Source organism: Chiroxiphia lanceolata, chromosome 23, assembly GCF_009829145.1.
Source record: "Chiroxiphia lanceolata isolate bChiLan1 chromosome 23, bChiLan1.pri, whole genome shotgun sequence".
NCBI lineage: Eukaryota > Metazoa > Chordata > Aves > Passeriformes > Pipridae > Chiroxiphia > Chiroxiphia lanceolata.
The window spans coordinates 320,720-340,607 of record NC_045659.1 but is presented as its reverse complement, the minus strand read 5'-3'; the positions used below and the strand labels follow the sequence as shown (position 1 = coordinate 340,607).

At 58.4% G+C, this 19,888-nt stretch overlaps 4 protein-coding genes across 5 annotated transcripts; 3 read left to right on the top strand and 1 right to left on the bottom strand.

Annotated features, from left to right (window-relative positions):
• Positions 1-601: 601 nt before the first annotated feature.
• On the bottom strand, positions 602-2,041 carry LOC116797722 (putative claudin-24). The gene has a single exon (XM_032709534.1). The coding sequence runs from the start codon at positions 1,601-1,603 to the stop codon at positions 929-931; it is 675 nt and encodes a 224-aa protein (XP_032565425.1). The 5' UTR covers positions 1,604-2,041; the 3' UTR covers positions 602-928.
• LOC116797650 (G protein-activated inward rectifier potassium channel 4-like) lies at positions 1,802-5,860 on the top strand. Its single transcript, XM_032709374.1, has 5 exons — positions 1,802-2,171; positions 2,905-3,123; positions 3,772-3,993; positions 4,103-5,306; positions 5,517-5,860. Exons 3-5 carry the CDS (start codon positions 3,817-3,819, stop codon positions 5,858-5,860), a joined length of 1,725 nt encoding a protein of 574 aa, XP_032565265.1. The 5' UTR covers positions 1,802-2,171; positions 2,905-3,123; positions 3,772-3,816.
• An 805-nt stretch (positions 5,861-6,665) lies between these two features.
• Positions 6,666-16,519, top strand: UBE4A (ubiquitination factor E4A). Of its 2 annotated transcripts, XM_032709631.1 has the most exons (20): positions 6,666-6,703; positions 6,850-7,014; positions 7,136-7,312; positions 7,464-7,576; positions 8,129-8,281; positions 8,409-8,568; positions 8,712-8,914; positions 9,130-9,321; positions 9,659-9,992; positions 10,257-10,383; positions 11,211-11,518; positions 12,069-12,201; positions 13,208-13,395; positions 13,482-13,582; positions 13,701-13,814; positions 14,511-14,685; positions 14,804-14,984; positions 15,183-15,330; positions 15,547-15,704; positions 15,845-16,519. In XM_032709631.1, the coding sequence occupies exons 2-20, from the start codon at positions 6,891-6,893 to the stop codon at positions 15,981-15,983; spliced, it is 3,228 nt and encodes a 1,075-aa protein (XP_032565522.1). In that variant the 5' UTR covers positions 6,666-6,703; positions 6,850-6,890; the 3' UTR covers positions 15,984-16,519. The 2 variants fall into 2 exon arrangements, with proteins under 2 accessions (XP_032565522.1, XP_032565519.1); XM_032709628.1 differs by lacking the exon at positions 6,666-6,703 and having other exon boundaries at positions 6,780-7,014.
• A 133-nt stretch (positions 16,520-16,652) lies between these two features.
• On the top strand, positions 16,653-17,891 carry ATP5MG (ATP synthase membrane subunit g). The gene is made up of 3 exons (XM_032709672.1): positions 16,653-16,792; positions 16,981-17,141; positions 17,709-17,891. The coding sequence occupies exons 1-3, from the start codon at positions 16,729-16,731 to the stop codon at positions 17,805-17,807; spliced, it is 324 nt and encodes a 107-aa protein (XP_032565563.1). The 5' UTR covers positions 16,653-16,728; the 3' UTR covers positions 17,808-17,891.
• Positions 17,892-19,888: the final 1,997 nt, after the last annotated feature.

Sequence of the window (19,888 nt, the reverse complement as noted above, 5' to 3'; positions counted from 1 at the left end):
ATGCCACTGTCGGCTGGGCCTTCCTTGAGATTGGTCACGCGCCCGCGGCTTTGAGCCTCCGAGGATTAAACCAGCGGTGAACTCGGTTTTCAACCAGTGCTGTAGCAGCGGGGCTGGCCCCTGTCAGGACTCTGGGTACTAATCCAGCCTGATGGTCTGTGCTCTTGGTTGCAGAGGTGTGCAAGCAGCCTTTATTTTTACAGCTGAATCAGGAAAATGTGGAAGGAACAGTTAAGGAGACCTGCAAAACCCCAGTCTTACCTTTTCTGCGCAGGTAAATGATGCAGTCGAGGAACTTTTGACACAAAGGTCTGTGGCAATTATCGGCTTTATCATCTTAGCCATGAGAAGATGAGGCTACTGCAGGGCACACAGCCGCTGCCATCCTGCCTTTGCAGCAGGACTAAAATTGGTGCTGCCTTGTCTCTAATTTTCCCTCTCCCCCTTGTTTTCCACTTTTTTCTCTCTTTTTCCCCAGTCTTTCCTGGACAGACTAAAACATTGCTGCTGCAGCAGCGCTGCCCCTCAGGACCCTTGCATCCCCCTCATGCAAGATGCAGCTGCATGTTCAGAGCACAGACACACACTGCCAATGGCCATGATAATTTATTGCAAATGCATCAGAGCGACACAGACACACAGGGAAGGAGCTGCTGTGCTGAGCTGCCAACACGGTGTCACCCATCAGTGTCACCAGCAGTACAAAGTACTGCCCACTGCTTGTTGCCTTCCCACGCTCGCTTGGCGAGTGCTGCGGGGAAACCTGCTGCTCCTTAACAGAGAAAAGTGAAGCAGGCACAGAGAAAGGAGAGGAAGTGGCAGGGCTGCTGTAGCAATTAGCAAATCATCCTGTGAAACGTGCAGGAGCCCTCCCTGCCAGGGGAAGAGCCACGAGGCATGCAGGGCACATGCAGGGCACAGCGAGGCCCTAGATGACCAGATCTGCGATTTTGGGGGGTGGGTGGTGGCCCCCACCTGGCCCCCGCGTGGTGGGGAGCTGGCGGCAGGCAGGGGCCGGCGGTGTCGCGGTGCTCGTGGAGCGGGCGCTGCAGGCGAGGAGCAGCCCACCAGCGGCGAGGAACGCTCCGGCAAACCACCCCAGGAAGGTGGCCTCCCCAAACTCCCACCGGGGCACGATGTCGGGGACGGTCTCATCCCAGAAGTCGAGGACGGTGTTGTAGGCGACCCAGGAGACCGGCACCAGGGTGGTAATCCCCGCGGTGCCAAGCACCGCTCCCCCAGCGAGCAGGAGACGCTGCTTTTGCCCAGGTTTGTCCTCGCAGGCTCTCCAGCTGTCCAGCCCCATGGCAGCGAGGAGGCAGCCCAGCAGCCCCAGCCCGTTGGAGGCACACATCAGGAGGCGAGAGATGCGCAGCTCAGGGGGCAGCGCCAGGAAGGAGCCGTGGGCTTGGCACTCGACCGCCCCTTCCTCCTGGGTGATGCAGACCTGCCAGAGCCCCATGTTCCAGACCTCCAGCTCGTTCAGGTCCAGGTTGAGGTTCTTCCAGAGCGGCACAAAGGTGGTGACGCAAGAGCTGACCCACCCGAGGAGGGCCAGCAGCATCCCCCCCGCCTGCGCCTTCGCCCACCAGCCCCCGGCCATGATATCGCCGCCCCGCTAACCTCTGGGCCCAGATTAGCCGCCCTGAGCGGCGGCCGCGGGCATTAACGTTTGTGGAGCAGCGTCCGCCCGGCCGCCGGCCGCGTCTGCCGCCCGGGGGGGGCGAATTCAAGCCTGTTCCTCCAACGCCGGGGTGTGGCCACGGTCGTTTTTCAGCCGTTGTTGGTTTTTCCACGCTAAAAGAAAAGCGCGCCCGGCTCAGCAGGAAAAGCCGGGTGCATCCCCGCCGTGACTCTGGGCAGGGTCTCGCCGTGCCCGGGAGGGTTAAGCCAAGGCATGCAAATCCTCCGAGCCTCGGCCACCCCGAAGCGAGAGCCTTGGCAGGGAAGGCGCCTCTCGGCAGCAGCAGCAGCAGCTCCGGCCGCGGTGGGACAGGGAGGGCACCCGGGGCAGGATGCAGGCAGCGGACAGCCGGCATCGGGCTCTTCTCTGGAGTCGGTGCCTTGGCTGGAGGCCCCGACTCTCATTTGGTCATCAAATAAATATGCAAATGAGCCTTTGAGAGCTGCGTCGAGGATGGGGATGTCCGAGGGAGGGAAGCAGGTTGCAGGTGGGTACTAATCACCCTGTCCTGTGTCCAGCACCTCACCCGGGACACGGCTTGTGGTGCTTGTTGTGTGTGAGGAAACTGTTGTCTGGGAGGGGACTCCCTGCTGCAAACAGAAGAATGGGGAAAACCCATCTACAGCAGCCTGGTCCAGTGGAAGGTGTCCCTGCCCATGGAAGGGGGTTGGAATTGGATGATCTTTAAGGCCCTTTCAATCCAAACCATTCTGGGGTTCTATGAAAAGGATGGGCCACAGCATCAGGAAAATCCCAACTCTGTGCTGGCGCTCAGCTCCCATCCACCCCCACGTGCATCCCCTCCGCAGGGTCCAGCTTGCAGATTCATCTTCCCCGGGAGATTAGCGACTAATCTCTCCTTCATCCGCGTCTTTCTTATCTGGTATTGGGAGCCAGACTGGAAATTACTGAGTCCTGCTGGCCCTGGGGGTCCACCCCAGTGAGCGTCAGGGGGGACCTTCGCAGAGGCCTCCCAAAAGGAGAGGGTGAGGGAGCACAGACCACGTTTAGTGTGAAGCACAGACCAGGCAGGAGAGGGGGGATGTTTTCCAGCACTTGCTGACCATCTCATCCCTAAAGAACAGACAGTGAGCATCATCCTAAGGGCAACAACAGGGAAATCCGCTGGGAAACCCCTCCTGCTCCTTCCCCCAGGCATTGGGGCGCCTGCTCCTTCTGATTAAATCGTCTCAAGGTAATTGTGCCTGTCATTGAGACAGATTAACGAGTGACCTTCTGCCGCTGGAGCAGGATTGGTGGCCGCCGCCGAGCTCCCTGTCCTTCCGTTCTTCCCTCCCACTGGCCACAGTGGCACAGCCTGGCAGAGGATTCCCGTCCACGACCGGTGGGAAGATGCCCGGCAGTGGCCGGGGCGCAGCAGGAGCCACAAGCCCAGAACGGCGTCTCTGGGGCTGGCAGCCACTCTGCCTGGACATGAGGTGGGTGCCCCCTGTGCCCAGGGGTCTGGGGAGCTGGGAGGTTGGCCCGGAGGCTGACGTCCCCCGTCACCGCACTGCTGGTCCTGCCGCTCTGCAGAAGCAGGGAATGCTTGGAGGGGGCAGAGCACCCACACTCCCACCCCATCCCCACCCCTGTCCCCGTGGGTCGCTGCACTCCAGGTTGATTTTCCAGGAATGTGACCTCTCATCACATCTCCCCACAGGGACCGGCTGGACTCAGCCCGTCCCAAGGAGTCCAGCAATGGGATCTGTATATCACAGCCTGTCCAGAGGCCACCCATTTCTGCTCAGAGCTCCTTAGAGAACCGGGAGCCACAGCCATGGCCCAGAACGAGTGTGGAGCAGAGCCCCGGCGCTTACCCGGAGCTTGTCGGCTGCTGGAGCGGCTTCCCACCGGAGGAGGATGGCTCCTTCCCTGGCCTTGCAATGCAATTATGGCCCCTAATGGGCTTAGCCATCTGGAGCCAGCCCATAGCTGCCCCGGCACAGCTCCAGGCCTGGCACATGCACTGCTGGGCAAGGGCTTTCCCCCTAGACCCCAGCCCCTGGAGATGTGGAGAGGGGCCAGAGCTCTGCACTGCCCTCCGTGTCCAAAATAACCCCCCACTTTGTGTCCCCCCACGGCAGGACCCCACGCCCAGCCCGGGGCTGAGCCCCCGCCCCGGCGCCGCCATGGTGCTCCCCTACGCCCGCAACAGCGGCGGCGCCGGCGGCTGGGGGGCCCCCGAGGAGCCCCGTGGCCGCAGCAACTCCATCCCTGCAGCGCAGACCCCCACGGCCAAGCACATGCTGGCTTACCTGCCCCGACCGCCCACCGACACCAGCCGGTACGGCACCTTCCCCCAGAAGGTATGGCTCGCGAGGGGCTCTGGGGCACCCTCGGCTCAGGGTGCCGCCGGGTGCTCGCGGTTGTCGTCAGAGGCGATTTCTCACCGACGGGCTCCTTTCCCCCCCCCAGCCCGACGTCCCGGCCACTCCCGAGGCTCTGGTGGAGGACGGCCGGCAGCAAACCACCGCTGCTGCCGCCGCCGCCACTGCCGCTGCCAAGAGAAGCGCCCCGATGCCAAACTACCCGTCCGCACCCCGCCGTGGTGGCTTCGTCCCCAGTGAGGCGTCCCTGCCGCTGAGCCGCGGGAGCCTGGCTGCCCAGCACCTCCGTGGCCGCCCATCCTGGTGCCCGCCACCCGCCCCGCAGGACCCGGGTGCCCGCTTGTATCCGCTGCACGCGCTGAGCGTGGCCAACATCCCCAACTCGTCGCGCGGCAAGACCTCCGCCCGCAGCTCCACCGTCCCTGCCCCGGAGGGGCTGCCGAGCAGGCGGTGCAAGCTGCTGGAGGAGGACAACCCCATGGTCCAGAGCGGCAAGCGGCAGCGGCAGCGCTACGTGACAAAGGTGGGCAAGTGCCAGGTGAACTTGGGCAACATCCAGGACAAGAAGAGGTTCCTCTCGGACATCTTCACCACCATTGTGGACCTCAAGTACCGCTGGTTCCTCTTTGTCTTCATGATGTGCTACATCGTCACCTGGGTGGTCTTTGGCTTCATCTACTTCTTCGACGCCTGGGTGCGGGGTGACGTTGGGCACCAGGGCGACCCTGAGTGGCAGGCGTGCATCGAGAACGTGGACGGCTTCATCTCTGCCTTGCTCCTCTCAGTGGAAAGCCAGCGGACCATCGGCTACGGCACCCGGATGGTGACGGCCAACTGCACCGAGGGGGTCATCCTGCTGATGGCTCAGTCCATCGTGGGCTCCATGATCGACGCCATGATGGTGGGCTGCATGTTTGTCAAGATCTCCCGGCCCAAGAAGCGCGCCCAGACCCTCATCTTCAGCAAAAACTGCGTTATCTCCCGCCGTGATGAGAAGCTCTGCCTGATGTTCCGCGTGGGGGACTTGCGGGAAAGCCACATGGTGGACGCCAAGATCCGGGCAAAGTTGATCAAGTCCCGGCAGACAGCCGAGGGGGAGTTCATTCCCCTGGAGCAGTCAGAGCTGAACCTGGGCTACGACACAGGGGAGGACCGTCTGTTTCTGGTGGAGCCCCAGATCATCTGCCATGTTATCAACCGCCACAGCCCCTTCTGGGACATGTCGGCCGAGTCGCTGCGCCGGGACCAGTTTGAAATCATCATCATCCTCGAGGGCATTGTGGAAGCCACAGGCAAGTGTTCCAGGGCAGGGGTCAGGGTGGGGACAGGCAGCTCCCTTGGGCTCCTGGAGATGCCAGGCAAAACTGGGCTCAGGACTGGCGTCCTGCCCAAGAGATGCCTGGGGCCAAAGCAGTGGGTGATGTGGGGCTGGAAGCCCCTCGTTGGGCAGCGGGGGCCTCGTGGCAGTGCCCTGGCCCAGCTCAGCTGCTGTCTCCCCACAGGAATGACGTGCCAAGCCCGCACCTCCTACACGGAGGACGAGATCCTCTGGGGATACCGCTTCGAGCCCTGCATGTCCCTGGAGAAAGGCGCCTTCCACGTGGACTACAGCCGCTTCGAGATGACCTTCGAGGTGCAAACGCCGGTGGCCAGCGCCAAGGAGCTGCACGAGCTGAAGGAGCTGGAGCAGCAGGACCACTCCACGCTCAGCCTCTACTGGGACCACCTCGTGCACCCCTGCGCGCTGCCGGGGCCCGGCGAGGACGCACTGGGGGGGATGAGCGGCCCCGGCAGCGTGGCTGAGGGCACCCGGGACGAGCCTCCGGAGCAGGAGTTCCCTGCCTGAGCCCCCGCCCGGGGGTCCCCACGCCGACAGTGCCATAGCCCACCCTCCCCGCGGGGCAGAGCCCCCCGCCCGAGCCCCCCGCACAGGGCGGCACTTTTGTTAAGCTGTTCTTTTGCACCGGCGGGCGAGTAAAGGCTGTTTGTGACAAACCACCCAAACCGTCGGCAGTGTTTGTCCGGGGAGGGGGCTGCTGGATGGGGAGGGGGTGTGATATAGACATATATAAACAAATACATCAGTGGCCTTACACACCCTCCCCTGCGGCCTCAGCCCAAATCCCCCACAAACATAATCCCCACCAAAAAAAAAAAAAAAGTTAAAAAATAAAAAGGGGCAAGTTTTGCCGTGTTTATGCAGCTGCAAACGGGTGTTTGTAAGTGCAAGGTCAGTAAACACTGATTATATAGAACAGCAGAATTTGCATATTAATCATGCTCTTTACGTCATCAATATTCAAATGAAGGTCAGTGGACGAACAACAGGCACAAACTTGGTTTCACAGCACGGGACACACTTGAGTCCTGCTGAGCAGGGATGGACTCGTGTCCATGTCCGCATCTCTGTCTGTTTCCCTGTCACATTCCCTGTCCCGTTCCTGTGTCCATGTCCTATTCCCTGTCCCAGTCCCATCCCCATTCCCTGTCCATCCCCCTTCCCATTCCCATTTCTGTTCCCATTCTCATTCCGTCCCCGCAGGTGTCGTTCGCCCTCCGCGCCGCCAGGGGGCGCTGCCGCCCCGCCCGCACACCCTATATAATCTCCGTGCGTCACTTCCGGGGCGCCATGGTGTCGTCATTTCCGGTGCGACGCGGTGACGCACAGCGCTCTCCAGCGGCGGCCGAGGTGGGACTGGGACTGGGACGGGTCCGGGACAGGACCGGCGGGGCCGGAGCGGGGCCGAGCCGGGACCAGAGGCCCCGCACCGAGCGGGACGGGCCCGCCGCGACCGGGGGAGCGCACCCGAGCCCTACCGGCGGCTCTCCCTGCAGCCCTACCCCGGCCCCCCCGCATGGCGTGGCCCTGAGAGGAGATGACTGACCAGGAGAACAACAACAGCATCTCTAGCAATCCCTTCGCCGCCCTCTTCGGCTCCGTCGCGGCCGCCAAGCACTTCGCCGCCATCCAGAAGCAGCAGCAGCTGCGGCAACTGACAGGTGGGGGGCGAGGCTGTCCCCGGGCAGGGGCTTCCCCAGGCAGGGCTGTCCCTTGGGGAGGGGGCGAGGCTGCCCCAGGGGCAGGGCTGTCGCTCGGGGCGCTGAGGGCTGTGCCGTGCAGGCGAGGAGACGTCCATCAGCCAGGATGACTCTGACAACAGCGTCTCCGAGAGCCTGGACGACTGCGACTACTCGGTGGCCGAGATCAGCCGCTCGTTCCGCTCGCAGCGGGAGCTCTGCGAGCAGCTCAACATCAACCACATGATCCAGAGGATCTTCCTCATCACACTGGACAACAGTGAGCCTGGGAACCCCGCGGGTGGGCTGGCTCAGCCCTGACATGGGAGGGCACAGTGGGGAGGGGACACAGCTGGGGCTGTGCCAGAGGCAGGTCCTGCCTGCAGGGTCCCCATACCTGTGGATGGAATGGGTCCCTCTGCCCTTTCCAGGCGACCCCAGCATGAAGAGCGGGAATGGGATCCCGGCACGCTGCGTCTACCTGGAGGAAATGGCTGCAGATCTGGATGACCAGGACTGGCTGGACATGGACAACGTGGAGCAGGTGGGGCCCCCAGCCTTCTGCAAGCTCTGACCAGAGGAGCTGAGTGTGATTCCCCACAGTGCACATGGGACACGTCCCAAATCCCTTCCCAAAGTCTGGCATGGAACTGCCTCTCACAGCTTTGCTGGAAACATCTGTGGGGTTTTTGGGGTACGAAGCTGAGAAAGGTGTAGAATTTGGGGAATCCAGATCTTCCTCCTAGAGGCTGCAGGGGTTTGCTGCCCTGCAGATCCACTGGGGGTGGAGAGGGGAACAAAAACCAAACAAAACTCAGTGATCAGTGTCCGCACACATGCTTGGCTTTGTCTGTGGCCGCGTCAGCCATTCCTGATGAGGTTTTCAGTGGAAATGACTCCTGGTGGGGCTGCTGTTGCTCCATATGGGACTGGAGGATTTGCACAGGGTTCTCAGCCCAGCACTCTGCTACTTAACAAGAGCTAAAGAGAACCCTTCCCAGCAGGAATCGATCAGCCTGTGTGGGGTGGGCCTCCCTTTTCCAGGGAGGAGTAGCTGGGGCTGTGTCACTGTGCCTGTCTCTGCTCTGGTTTCCAGGCCCTGTTCACCCGCCTGCTGCTGCCAGAGCCCGGGAGCCACCTGATCCACATGACCTGTGCCAGCACCCAGAACCTCTCTGCTGACCGCGACGCCGGGGAGCGGCACATCCTGCGCTACCTCTACGCCTGCTTCCGCAGGGCACGGGAGGAGGTGGGCAGGGCAGGAGGGACCCTGCCGAGGGGCAGGGCAGCTCTGTCACCCGGCCCTGCGCTCCGGGGTGACCCAGCTGAGGGTGTAACAACCCGGGCCCCAGCACTGCCCCGTCCTCCCTGCACAGATCACCAAGGTTCCAGAGAACCTGCTGCCCTTCGCTGTGCGCTGCCGCAACCTGACGGTGTCCAACACCCGCACCGTGCTCCTCACCCCGGAGATCTATGTCAACCAGAATGTGTACGAGCAGCTGGTGGACCTGATGCTGGAGGCACTGAGGGGGGCACGTAAGTGTGGCCGAGCTGTGCTGCTGGCTCAGTGCTGCGAGGCTGCCCTGGGGCATGTGGAGTTGCCAAAAGGGAGGGCTGTGTTTGGGTCAGTCTGGCTGTTGTAGCATTGTGAGTAACAGCCTTGTGTCACACCCTGCCAGAGTTTGAAGACATGACAGAGTTCCTTGAGGAGGTCATAGAGGCCTTAACGATGGACGAGGAGGTGCGGACGTTCGGGGAGGTCATGGTTCCTGTGTTTGACATCCTGTTGGGGAGAATCAAGGACTTGGACCTCTGCCAGATCCTGCTGTACACATACCTCGATGTGCTTCTCTACTTCACGAAGCAGAAGGACATAGCCAAGGTGGGTGCCTCGCTCTGGGCAGGAGCCCCTCTGGGGAGCTCATTTAGCTCCTGAGTTATCCAGGACCTGCAGAGGCCAAACCAGTGGTACAACACCTGGTGTGTGTATCCTACCCCTCTACTCCTTTCTCATAGCCTGTCTCAAACCCATCAGTGTGTAGGGTTTTTTTACTGGGATTTTGTACAACTGTCAGCATGTCCCGACGTGTTCCCCAGGTTTTTGCAGGCTACATCCAGCCCAAGGATCCCAGCAATGGGCAGATGTACCAGAAGACTTTGCTTGGTGCCATTTTAAATATCTCCTGCTTGTTGAAGACCCCTGGCGTGGTGGAGAACCACGGCTACTTTCTGAATCCATCCCGATCCAGCCCACAGGAGATCAAAGTGCAGGAATCCAACATCCATCAGGTGAGTGAAGCAGGGCAGTACTGCTTCCCGCAGTGTTTAGTGGCCTCTGGTTGCCTGAGGGTTCAAGACATGGTGTCAGGGCTTGAGTTCCACCGCTGGCTCTGTAACAACCTGACTTGTTACTAGGCAAGTCCCAAAACTGCTTTGGAGTCTCCAGCTGGAACATGGGAATGGCTTTGCCAGCTGCCTCAGGTGTTTGTAACCCATGTCTTTGTGTTCTATCAAAGTCCTTGGCCTGAGCTTCAGGGAAAGGGTTGGGTGGCATTTGCAGAACAGACACCAGTGCCATAACTTAAGGTGCTAGATTCCTTCAACTATATTCTGTTTCCTGTAACAGTTCATGGCCCAGTTCCATGAGAAGATCTACCAGATGCTGAAGAACCTGTTGCAGTTGTCTCCAGAGACAAAGCACAGGATTCTCTCCTGGCTGGGAAACTGCCTCCACGCGAATGCGGGCCGCACCAAAATTTGGGCTAACCAGATGCCAGAGATCTTCTTCCAGATGTATGCCTCAGATGCCTTCTTCCTCAACCTGGGGGCTGCCCTCCTGAAGCTGTGTCAGCCCTTCTGCAAACCCAAATCTCCGAGGCTGCTAACCTTCAACCCTACCTACTGTGCCCTGAAGGAGCTGAATGAAGAAGAGAGGAGGAGTAAGAATGTACACATGAAAGGTACAGCCAAACCTTGGGGAGCAGGGGAACGGGAAGGGGGATCTCCTCAGGTCCTCACCTCTCCCAGTAGTGCCCTCTTAATGGGTGCCAGTAAGGGGGGAGTTACAGCTGTGATTAGAGAGGAGTAAGGAGCGAGCTGAATACAAATAAAGCACTGCCAGCATCACTATGAGCCCTTTTGTGTCCTCAGCAGAGGCCATCTCAAGCTCTCCTCTTATCAGCACTGCTGGGTAGGGCCTGACACAGAGCTGCTTTTCCTTCCAGGTTTGGAGAAAGAAACATGTTTGATCCCTGCTCTGAGTGAGCAAGAGCCGGAGTTTGCAAACAGTTACAACCTGGTGACAGAAAACCTGGTGCTCACACAGTACACCCTGCACTTGGGGTTTCACAGGTACCTGCTTTCAGTTCCCCCAGGGCTGTTTTCCACCTGCATTTGGCCATGGAAATTTTAGTAAATACTTATAATGCAGAGTGGCCAATTGAGCTGCTGTTTGAACCTCAGCCTAACTGACTGCTGAAAGACCCTTTGCTCACAGTCTTACAGACTCCATGTTATTTATAGGCACCAACAGCCAAGTGCTGAGTGTCTGTGAGTTGCTCCATTCCCCTTCTCCTCAGGGAAGGGCCTCTGGCACCTCCCTTCTCTACTGGAGAGCAGCCTGATGGCAGGGCACCTGCCCACTGGGGGTGACCCAAACCGTCCCAGTAACCAGGCTGTGCACAAAGCAGGAATGGGAGGTGGCTGTCTGCTTCCAGGAAAGGATTTTCTGGACACCAGAACTCGCTATTTTGCCCAGCTTTCCTCTGCAAATCGTTGCCTGGATACTGTGAGGTCATGGCTGATCCAAGCAGAGTCCCCTTCTGGTTTATTCTCTAAATATAGAAATTGACAAAAAAGTTATTATGCAAGTGGCTGGTTGCTGGGAAACTGAACATGTGGGCTGGGGCGTGCTGGATCCCTGACTGTGACCCGAGGGAGCTCCGTGCTGCAGAGAGCTCTGCCAGCTCCCCAGGCCACTCTGCAGGCGCCACAGTCCCTCACAGGGTCTCATATCTGACAAGCCTTTCTCCAAGGCACTGCCAGAGCCCCCGCCAGAGTACCTGCAGGAAATTATCTGAATTTGCTGGCATGGAACAGTCTCTCACCAGCTTATGCATTGCTGAGGCAGGATGTCTGTCTGTCTTCTCAGGTCCTCCTTGCCTTTTTTTCCCGTGCAGGTTGCACGATCAGATGGTAAAGATAAACCAAAGTCTTCACCGCCTTCAAGTGGCGTGGCGAGAAGCTCAGCAGAGCTCCAGCCCTGCTGCTGACAGCCTCAGGGAGCAGTTCGAGCGCCTCATGACCATCTATCTCTCCACCAAGACGGCCATGACGGAGCCACAGATGCTGCAGAACTGCCTGAACCTGCAGGTGTCCATGGCAGTGCTGCTGGTGCAGCTGGCCATGGGGAACCACGGGACAGAGCCGCTGGAGCTGAGCTTCCCGCTGCCCGAGGTGGAGCACAGCGCACTGGCCTACGTGCCAGGTGTGTCCTGCTGGGGGTTTGTGCCACCACTGCTGTCCATGAGCACTGGCAGAGCTGCCTGAGGAAGCACTTCTCTGTCAAGGGCAGGACACACTGCTACAACCTTTGAAGAGGCTCACTCTTCTAAAAGTGGGGGCTGTTTGAGGGCCATACTTAGGGTAGTGAGGCTGCTGATCTTTTAGAGGTCCTACTCGTCACCAAGTGGCAAAATTTTCACCACATACCACGCTGATTTACTGTTCTCTCTCTGAAAAATCATCCTTTCAGGGTCTGCTTTGGGATTGTTCCATTGGGGGTTGCTGTGTAACAGTGTGTGATCAGCAGACAGCTGCCAGGTTGACCCTGTAAGGAACTTGACTTCTGGGAGAGCTGAAGTGAATCCCAGGTGTTACGGATGTTGTCAGGCTGGGCGTCCTTTGTGGGAGATTCTGATACAGCTCATTAGTTACTGAAACTTAATCATTATTAGAGTGGTGAGGGGAAAGTAGAGGGGAGGTTGGAAAAGGGCAGAACTGCCTGGGGAGGACTCACCTACAATCTCTCTTTGCAGAGTTCTTTGCTGATAATTTGGGTGACTTCTTCATTTTCCTGCGGCGTTTTGCTGATGACATCTTGGAGACTTCAGCTGATTCCCTGGAGCACATCCTTCACTTTGTTACTGTTTTCATGGGTGATGTGGAGAGGTAGGTACAGCCCTAGCTACAGCTCTGGGTGTTCATTGCAGAACACCCAGGGGGAACAAGCAAGTGAAAATTGCAGAGCTGTTTTGAGGCTTGGTTTGTGCAGCCACGAGCAGGTTGATCCCTTTGGAAATGCTGAATTCTGCCCACAGAAGGCACAAAGGGGACAAAGCCCTGCCTGGAGGCCATGGGCTTTCGAGCAAGGTGCACATGGGATTTGGGGCTTAAATATGTGTTTGGTAGTACAATGCAGGAGCCTCATCAACTACAGCCATTTTGTACTTGCTAAAGGAAGTTCCTGAGATTGATCTGTTGGGAGTGTCTCTATGATGTCCACTGAACAGAACTGAGTAGTTCTGTCGATCTTCCTGATGAGATATCACTCTACACTCTGCATTTCTGCTGTTCATTTGTTTACACTCACGTGTGTAAACACAGCTCCTGGCAGCAGCAGGAGCAGCTGGAGATTTCCCTTGGGTAGGCAGTTCTCACTGTTCTGCTGTCCCTGGGAGATGGAGGCTGTAGTTCTTCCTGGCAGTGCCCTACGGTGTCACCTGAGGCAGGTGGTTTGGCTTCTGCCCCACAGGTGCAGCAGAGTTACACTGTGCCCTCAGTGTTTGGTGCTGGACAGCAGGCAAAGCACTTGGACTGGCAGGATAAATAGAGGGCAGGACCCTAGGCAGTAGGAAAGCAGCTGGGGTGGTCAGTGGGATTTGCTCAGGAGCTCCAGCTGATGAGCAGCTATGGGTTGTGAGCGGGAAAGCTGCTGTGGGAGGGTGGGAGCAGCAGCTTGACTGTTCCCACACTCTCTGGCCTCTGCCTGAGATTTTTCTGTGCCATTGAGCGCATTTGAGTGAGCTGCTGACCCAGAGCTGGCTTTACAGATGATCTGCAGCAAGCAGGCACTCGAGCATGGATGGGCACAGCTCCTGGAATGATTCCTGAACAGCTCAGTTCCACACCCTAGCCCTCATGCCATCCTGGATTCACTTTCTTTTTCCTCTTTCAGGATGAAAAATCCTCACCTGCGAGCCAAGCTGGCAGAGGTGTTGGAAGCTGTGATGCCTCACCTGGATCAGGCCCAGAACCCGCTGGTCTCAAGCGTGTTCCATCGCAAGCGGGTGTTCTGCTCCTACCAGCATGCTGCCCACCTGGCCGAGGCACTCATCAAGGTCTTCGTGGACATCGAGTTCACTGGTAAGCACAGAAGGGGAAGAGTTGTGTTCCCTGAGGGACACCTGTGGGAGAATGTCCACTTGTAATGCTCTTTGGCTTGTGCCCAGGTGACCCACACCAGTTCGAACAGAAGTTTAACTATCGCCGTCCCATGTACCCCATCCTGAGGTACATGTGGGGCACCGACTCCTACCGGGAGAGCATAAAGGTGAGGCAAGAGGTGCACGTGTGTGTGTCTGTCTGTGTGTGCAGCACTGTATGGACCACGTGGGTCCGTGTCCTGCCACTGGGACACACAGAATTCACTGTTTGCTCGCTCCTTGCAGGCTTTGGCTGATTATGCCTCAGAGAACCTGGAGGCAATGAACCCCCCTCTCTTCTTGCGCTTCCTTAACCTGCTCATGAATGATGCCATTTTCCTGTTGGATGAAGCCATACAGGTAGGGCTGAGTTCCTGTGCCACCAGCATCACATAAACAAGTTCTCACTCCCTGGAGACGGCTGGGTGTGGTTTTGACCTCCAGAACAGGGTCAGCTCGCCTGGCCCTGCCTGGTGAATCTGTGTGGTAGACATTTGCAGGAAGCAATTCCAGGCTGGTGTGGCCAGTGCCCTGGGAGAAGGGGGGAAGGCAGGAGGGAAGGGGGCCTGGGGCCCTGCCTGTGGGTCACCCTTTCCTCCTTTGGGCTCAAGAGGCAGCTCAGAACCAAGAGGAGCAAAAGGGCTTTTTCAGATCCATCAGGAAGCACACTGGAAAATCTGCCTGTTGCTAATCTGGATGAACTCGGGCTTTAAATGATCACTGTGGGGTTTGGAAAGGCCAAGGGGATTTGAGAATCACAGGTGTTTTATCCTAACAAAGGCCTTTTGTCTCCAAGCAGTTCTCCTTTGGGATTACAAGGCAAGTGCCAGGCGACCTCATGTCCCTGGTGTGCGATGGCTGTCTCTCACTCCTTTCAGAGCTGCTGTTGCTGCTAGAAAGGGCTTTTTTGGGGAGCTTTTACCTGCCCAAGAACCGATTGCCCTGAGGCCAGCAGTTAAGCTGGGTCATGTGGATGTTGCCTGTCTGATTTTGAGTGTTTATGGACCTCCTTGGCTTTGCCATCCAACCAAGTCCCCTGGGTGTTCTGTTTTGCAGTACCTCAGCAAGATCAAAGTGCAGCAGATTGAGAAGGACCGGGGCGAGTGGGACAGCCTGTCCCCGGAGGCTCGCCGGGAGAAGGAGTCCAGCCTGCAGATGTTTGGGCAGCTGGCACGCTTCCACAACATCATGTCCAACGAAACCATTGGCACTCTGGCCTTCCTGACCTCAGGTAGGAAGAGTGGCCCCTCCTGCCTGCCAGGACCAGGAAAGGGTGGACAGGAACTTGGTTTCACAGTGGTCGGAGCGGGATGGGATTGCTGTGAAGGAACTGTTGTTTTCCTTTCCAGAAATCAAGTCCCTGTTCGTGCATCCTTTCCTTGCTGAGCGCATCATCTCCATGCTCAACTACTTTCTGCAACACCTGGTTGGGCCTAAAATGGGAGCTTTGAAAGTGAAGGATTTCAGTGAGTTCGACTTCAAGCCACAGCAGCTCGTGTCTGACATCTGCACGATCTACCTAAACCTTGGGTAGGTGATGACAGGGTGCGAGCCTGTGGGGTGGCAGTAGCCATCCTGGGGGTATTGTGGGAGAAATACTTAGTTACACTGTAGCTTTCCTCTAGCTTTGAGTTTTTTGCTGTGGGAAAGCAGCTGCTGTGGGGACAGTTTTTCAGCCTTGTAAATATAGATTCTTAAACCTTTGCTGTCTTGTAACCTATGGTGCAGGGATGAAGAAAACTTCTGTGCCACAGTTCCCAAGGACGGCCGCTCCTACTCACCGACACTCTTTGCCCAGACCGTGCGGGTTCTGAAGAAAATCAACAAGCCTGGCAACATGATAGTGTCTTTCAGTAACCTGGCTGAGAGGATCAAGGTGAGCACTGGAGGGAATTTAATGTACAAAAAAAGATGGAGCTGGTTCCCTGTGTCCTTTTCCCTCTGTGTATTGCTGTGGAGCTGGATTTCTGGGAGTGGGGCTTTGTTCAGGTGGGGCAACTGGGAGGGCATGCTGCCCATACGGACTTGTGAGTGCTCCCTGGTTTTTAAAGAACAGGGAGGCCGAGTCCCTCAAAGCCCCTGTGCTCCCCAGTCTCTTGCAGACAGGCAGCAGCAGGAAGAGGAGACATATGCAGACGCCTGCGATGAATTCCTGGATCCCATCATGAGCACACTGATGTCAGACCCCGTGATCCTGCCTTCCTCCCGTGTCACCGTGGACCGCTCGACTATAGCCCGACACCTCCTCAGGTGCGTGGCACAGCCCTCCTGCTTGATACTTGTGGAGATCTATTTCACTTATCCAATGACTCTTCCTGGCCTGTCTCCCTCTTTTTTTATCTCTAATGCCAGGAGTGTCCAAATAATCTCGTCAATGCTTTGTCTTTCAGCGATCAGACAGATCCTTTCAATCGGAGCCCACTCACTATGGACCAGATCAGACCAAACACAGAGCTAAAAGAGAGGATCCAGCAGTGGCTTGCAGAGAGGAAAAAGCAGAAGGAGGAGCTGGAAGACACGCTGAACTGAAAACCTTGATCTTGTTCCCAGCCCTCCCTTCGCAGGCAAGATCAGTGCCGTGCAGGGGAAATGGCTGGAGCTGCCACCCTGATGACAATGACCACATTTAGTGCATTGCCACCACCTATGGAGTCTCTCCTTGGACCTTCCCTTCCAACCCATTCTCTCTTTTCCTTTTAAGACTCACTGTTTAATACTGAGACTTTCCACTGCACTACAGCTTTGAGCCTCTGCCTCGGGGCAAGACCACAGCCTCTTCTTCGTGGCCTGGTGCCCCAGCCTTCTATTACCTGTTCTTTGCGTTGGCCACGTTCTTTTCCAGTGACACCAAACGCCTCCCTCTGTTCTTTTCTGTGTTTAAACTGTAACCATCCATTCACTACCTGAAAGTGATGCCTCCAGCTGCCCCCAGAGTAGGACATGGGGAGGGACTGAAAGGGGACGGTTCACCACCTTGTAAAGGCCAGGCGTGTAGAAGGGTGTACTTCCCAAGTGATCATTGGGAACGGCAGGCGTTGGAAATAAAACATAGAGATGATCTTAAAGCTAGTGGTTGAGGTCTGGCAGCGCCGGGAGCTGTAGACAGGGACTGGATCTCGAGTGGGCGGCGCCGGCCCTGGGCGGGTCTCGAACCCGGGGCCCCGGCGCCGCCCCGCCCCGGCCCGCCCCGCTCACGTGGTGCGGGGTCCTTGGCGCGGGCTGCCCGCGGCGCTCGCCGGGCGCGGTGACCGGCGGTGACATTGAGCGCGCAGCGATGGCCAAGGCCGCGCAGGGGCTCGTGCAGAGACTCGTGCAGCGCGGGCCGGAGCTGCTCGGCGGTGAGGGACCGGGAATGGGGACGGGAGCGGGGAACGGGCCGGGGGCGGCGGGGAGCGCGGTTGGGGAACGGGGCTGCGGGAGGCGGGGGCCGGGCCTGGGGAGGCCCCGCGAGCTCCCGCCGTTGGGAAAACACCGTTCCCTGTCTCCCATGTCCTCTCTTGTGTCCCTTCCGTGTCCCCTCCCGCAGCCGCCGTGACCTACTCCAAGCCGCGCCTGGCCACGTTCTGGCACTATGCCAAGGTGGAGCTGGCCCCGCCGACCCCCGCCGAAATCCCCCGCGCCATCGACGGCATGAAGGGGCTGGTCCGGGCCTTCCAGAGCGGCCGCCTGGCCCAGCTCACCGTCAAGGTACCGCCGGGGCCGGGGGGCTGGGGCCGTGCCGCGGAGCGGCCCCAGCCAGAGCCTCGTAGCCGCCCTGGTATCGGCCTAGGAAGCAGTGCGGCCGTTGTCAATGACACCTGAAGCTGAAGGAATTCAGGAGTCGAGAGTTTAAAGTAGTTTATTTTGTCGGCTTTACCTTAACTCTTCCTTGCCCGGACCGGGCTGTGCTTGCCCTCCTCGGGCCCCCAGTTGTCTCTCCCAGAGAAGGGAGTATCTGTAGGCAGCTGGATGAGCCGTGTCATTGGTTGGCTTTGAAATTAATGTGCTTCCCATGTGCATGGGCTCTGATTCTTGAAAGGGCTGTGAAAACCCACAAACGACAGCTGACGCTGTGCTGGGTGTTGTAGAAGATCTCTGTGGCCTGGTGTGTTGAGGGGTGACTGAACACAGCAAACCTTCTGCTCCATTCCTGGGTTTTTGCCTTGAGAACTCCTGAAGTCCCAGCCCTGCTGGAGGCCATGGATGTGGCTGTGGGAGCAAGGGGAGGAGCTGTTGTGGGAGTCTGGGATCTGACCAGTGCCTGTTTGCTTTCAGGAAGCGCTGAGGAACGGCCTAGTGGCCACAGAGGTGCTGATGTGGTTTTACATCGGGGAGATCATCGGCAAGCGCGGCATCATCGGGTACGATGTGTGAACACCCACCTGGCCGGTGCCATCAGCGTTGCAGCGCCGGGTCTGTCACGGGGTCTGCCACAATAAAGCCAGAAGCCCATGTTGAGCGGTCGTGGTCCATGTCTGGCACCCTGAGGGCCAGTCCCAAGGGCACCAGAGCTGCCTTAGTGACACCACTGTTGGTCACCACAGCTCTGCTCACTCTGGGGCACCCACTGTGCCCCGGCTGTGATGCTGGGGGAAGCCTGAGACCTCAAATTCAAATGGAGAGGGCAAAAGAAAATGTTCCATTTTTTCCTGAATGTACTTCCCATTAGTAGTGGGAACCGAGGAGAAATGCCTGTGCTTTTTAGCTATCAAAAGCAATCTCCGTGGCTTATTCCAGAGGGAGTGTAGCATGGTTACAGGGGGCTCTGCTGGTCTGGGATCTGACTGGTGGAGTGGAAGCCTGTGAAGGTGAGCAGAGCTTTGCTGCATGTGTCACCTCAGCTCCCCACCAGCCGGAGATTGAGCTGCCCAGGGTTTCACTACCTTGCTCATTGTCAGCCAGCTCTTGTAGAGGTCTGTACAAAGCCTGGTGAGTCACCTGTACTATAACACATTTCAGAAAGTAATTTGTAGTTCTCTGAAGCCAGCAGATGGTTTGGATGGGACCTCACTGATTTTATTGTCTTGGGAGATGGTTTCTAGTCAGTACTGCTCTTTGTTGATGCTATCATCTCAGCTGCTCCTTGGCTCCTCTAGGCCTTTTGCTGTGCACACCAGTGACCCTGATGTCTCTAGGGTGACTGTGCCAGGAACATGTCATTTACTGCTCTCCCTACAGCAGAACCGACCTTCTCAGCACTTCATTCTAGGAGGAAGAAGCCTTGTGCCCTGCTGAGAGGGAGTGCAGGTGATCTGACATTCTTTAGGTGACCAGGAGGTTGGTGTAGAATCAATGAATGGAAAGCTTTAGCTTTGTTTTTGGTTTTGTTTTTTTTGGGGTTTTTTTTGTTAAAAAGAAGGGTTCCTGTCCCAGCTCTGAGTCATAACCAGTTATAGGTCATCTCCGTGCTGTAGATGGGAAAACTGAGGCTCAATGAACTCCCCAGGCTTCCACAAGGGAGTCTGCAACAGCAGCAGCAACAGGACCTGTGCTTCCAGCCCCTGTCCAGCCTGGGTTCTGCGCTCCCTTCTCCCACCAGCCTGGCCAGGGCACCACAACTGCCTGGCACGGCCTGACAGCAGCAGCCCTGGAGGGGTCTTTATACCTGCTGGGTGTCCTGCCTCTGCCAGAGACAAACAGCCTCCCTCCCGTCCTCGGTCCCTCCCTGCCCTCATCTGACGGACTTCCAAGGAAAATGGGTATTTTATGTTCCCAAGCAGAGGGTTTTACACCCGATCCGTGCGTTTGCAGCGCTGTTTTCAGGGAATACAGCGGGCAGTTGCTGGATGTTACCCCTGTTCGCGCATTGCTGTACAGGAGGGGCTGCCAGCCCGGTGCCATCGCCGTCACCTCCCTCCCGGGGCTGGCACCCGGCGGGACGCAGCACCGGCCGGGCGCGGGGCCGCAGGTAGGGCACGGCCGGGGCCGGGAGGGGGGGGCGGAGCCTCTCGCCCGCGGTCCCACAGCGCGGGGCCGCGATGCCCTCGCAGGGAGCGGCTCCTCCCGGGCTCGGGCCGCCGCGATGCCCCGGGCGGGCTCCGGTGGGTCCCGGCGGCGCGGGGCCTGCGGGCGATGCCATGCCGGCCCGGGGACGCGCCCCGCGCCGCCCCGCGCCCCGCATACGGCCCGGCGCTATACAGGGGGCAGGCGGAGCCGCCTATGTTGTATACGCTGTCCCGGGCGCCGGCGGCTCGCGCCCCCGCTCGGCATCGCCGAGGGGGTTATGCCGGCTTCTTGCGGCGTGGTTATACGGCAGGCAGGTTCCGGGGTTCGCCCACGAGAAGCCCCGCGCCTGCATGTTCCTGCGAGCTATGAGGGGTCGCGGCGGCCGCAGGCTGCGCTATCCAGGACGGAGGGCCGCGCTGTGGCTCGGGCCCGGGGCCCTGTATATCGCCCAGCGTTATGCTGGGTTCGCACTGGTCGGGCATGGCTTATTCAGGTGCTCGGGCGGCGGG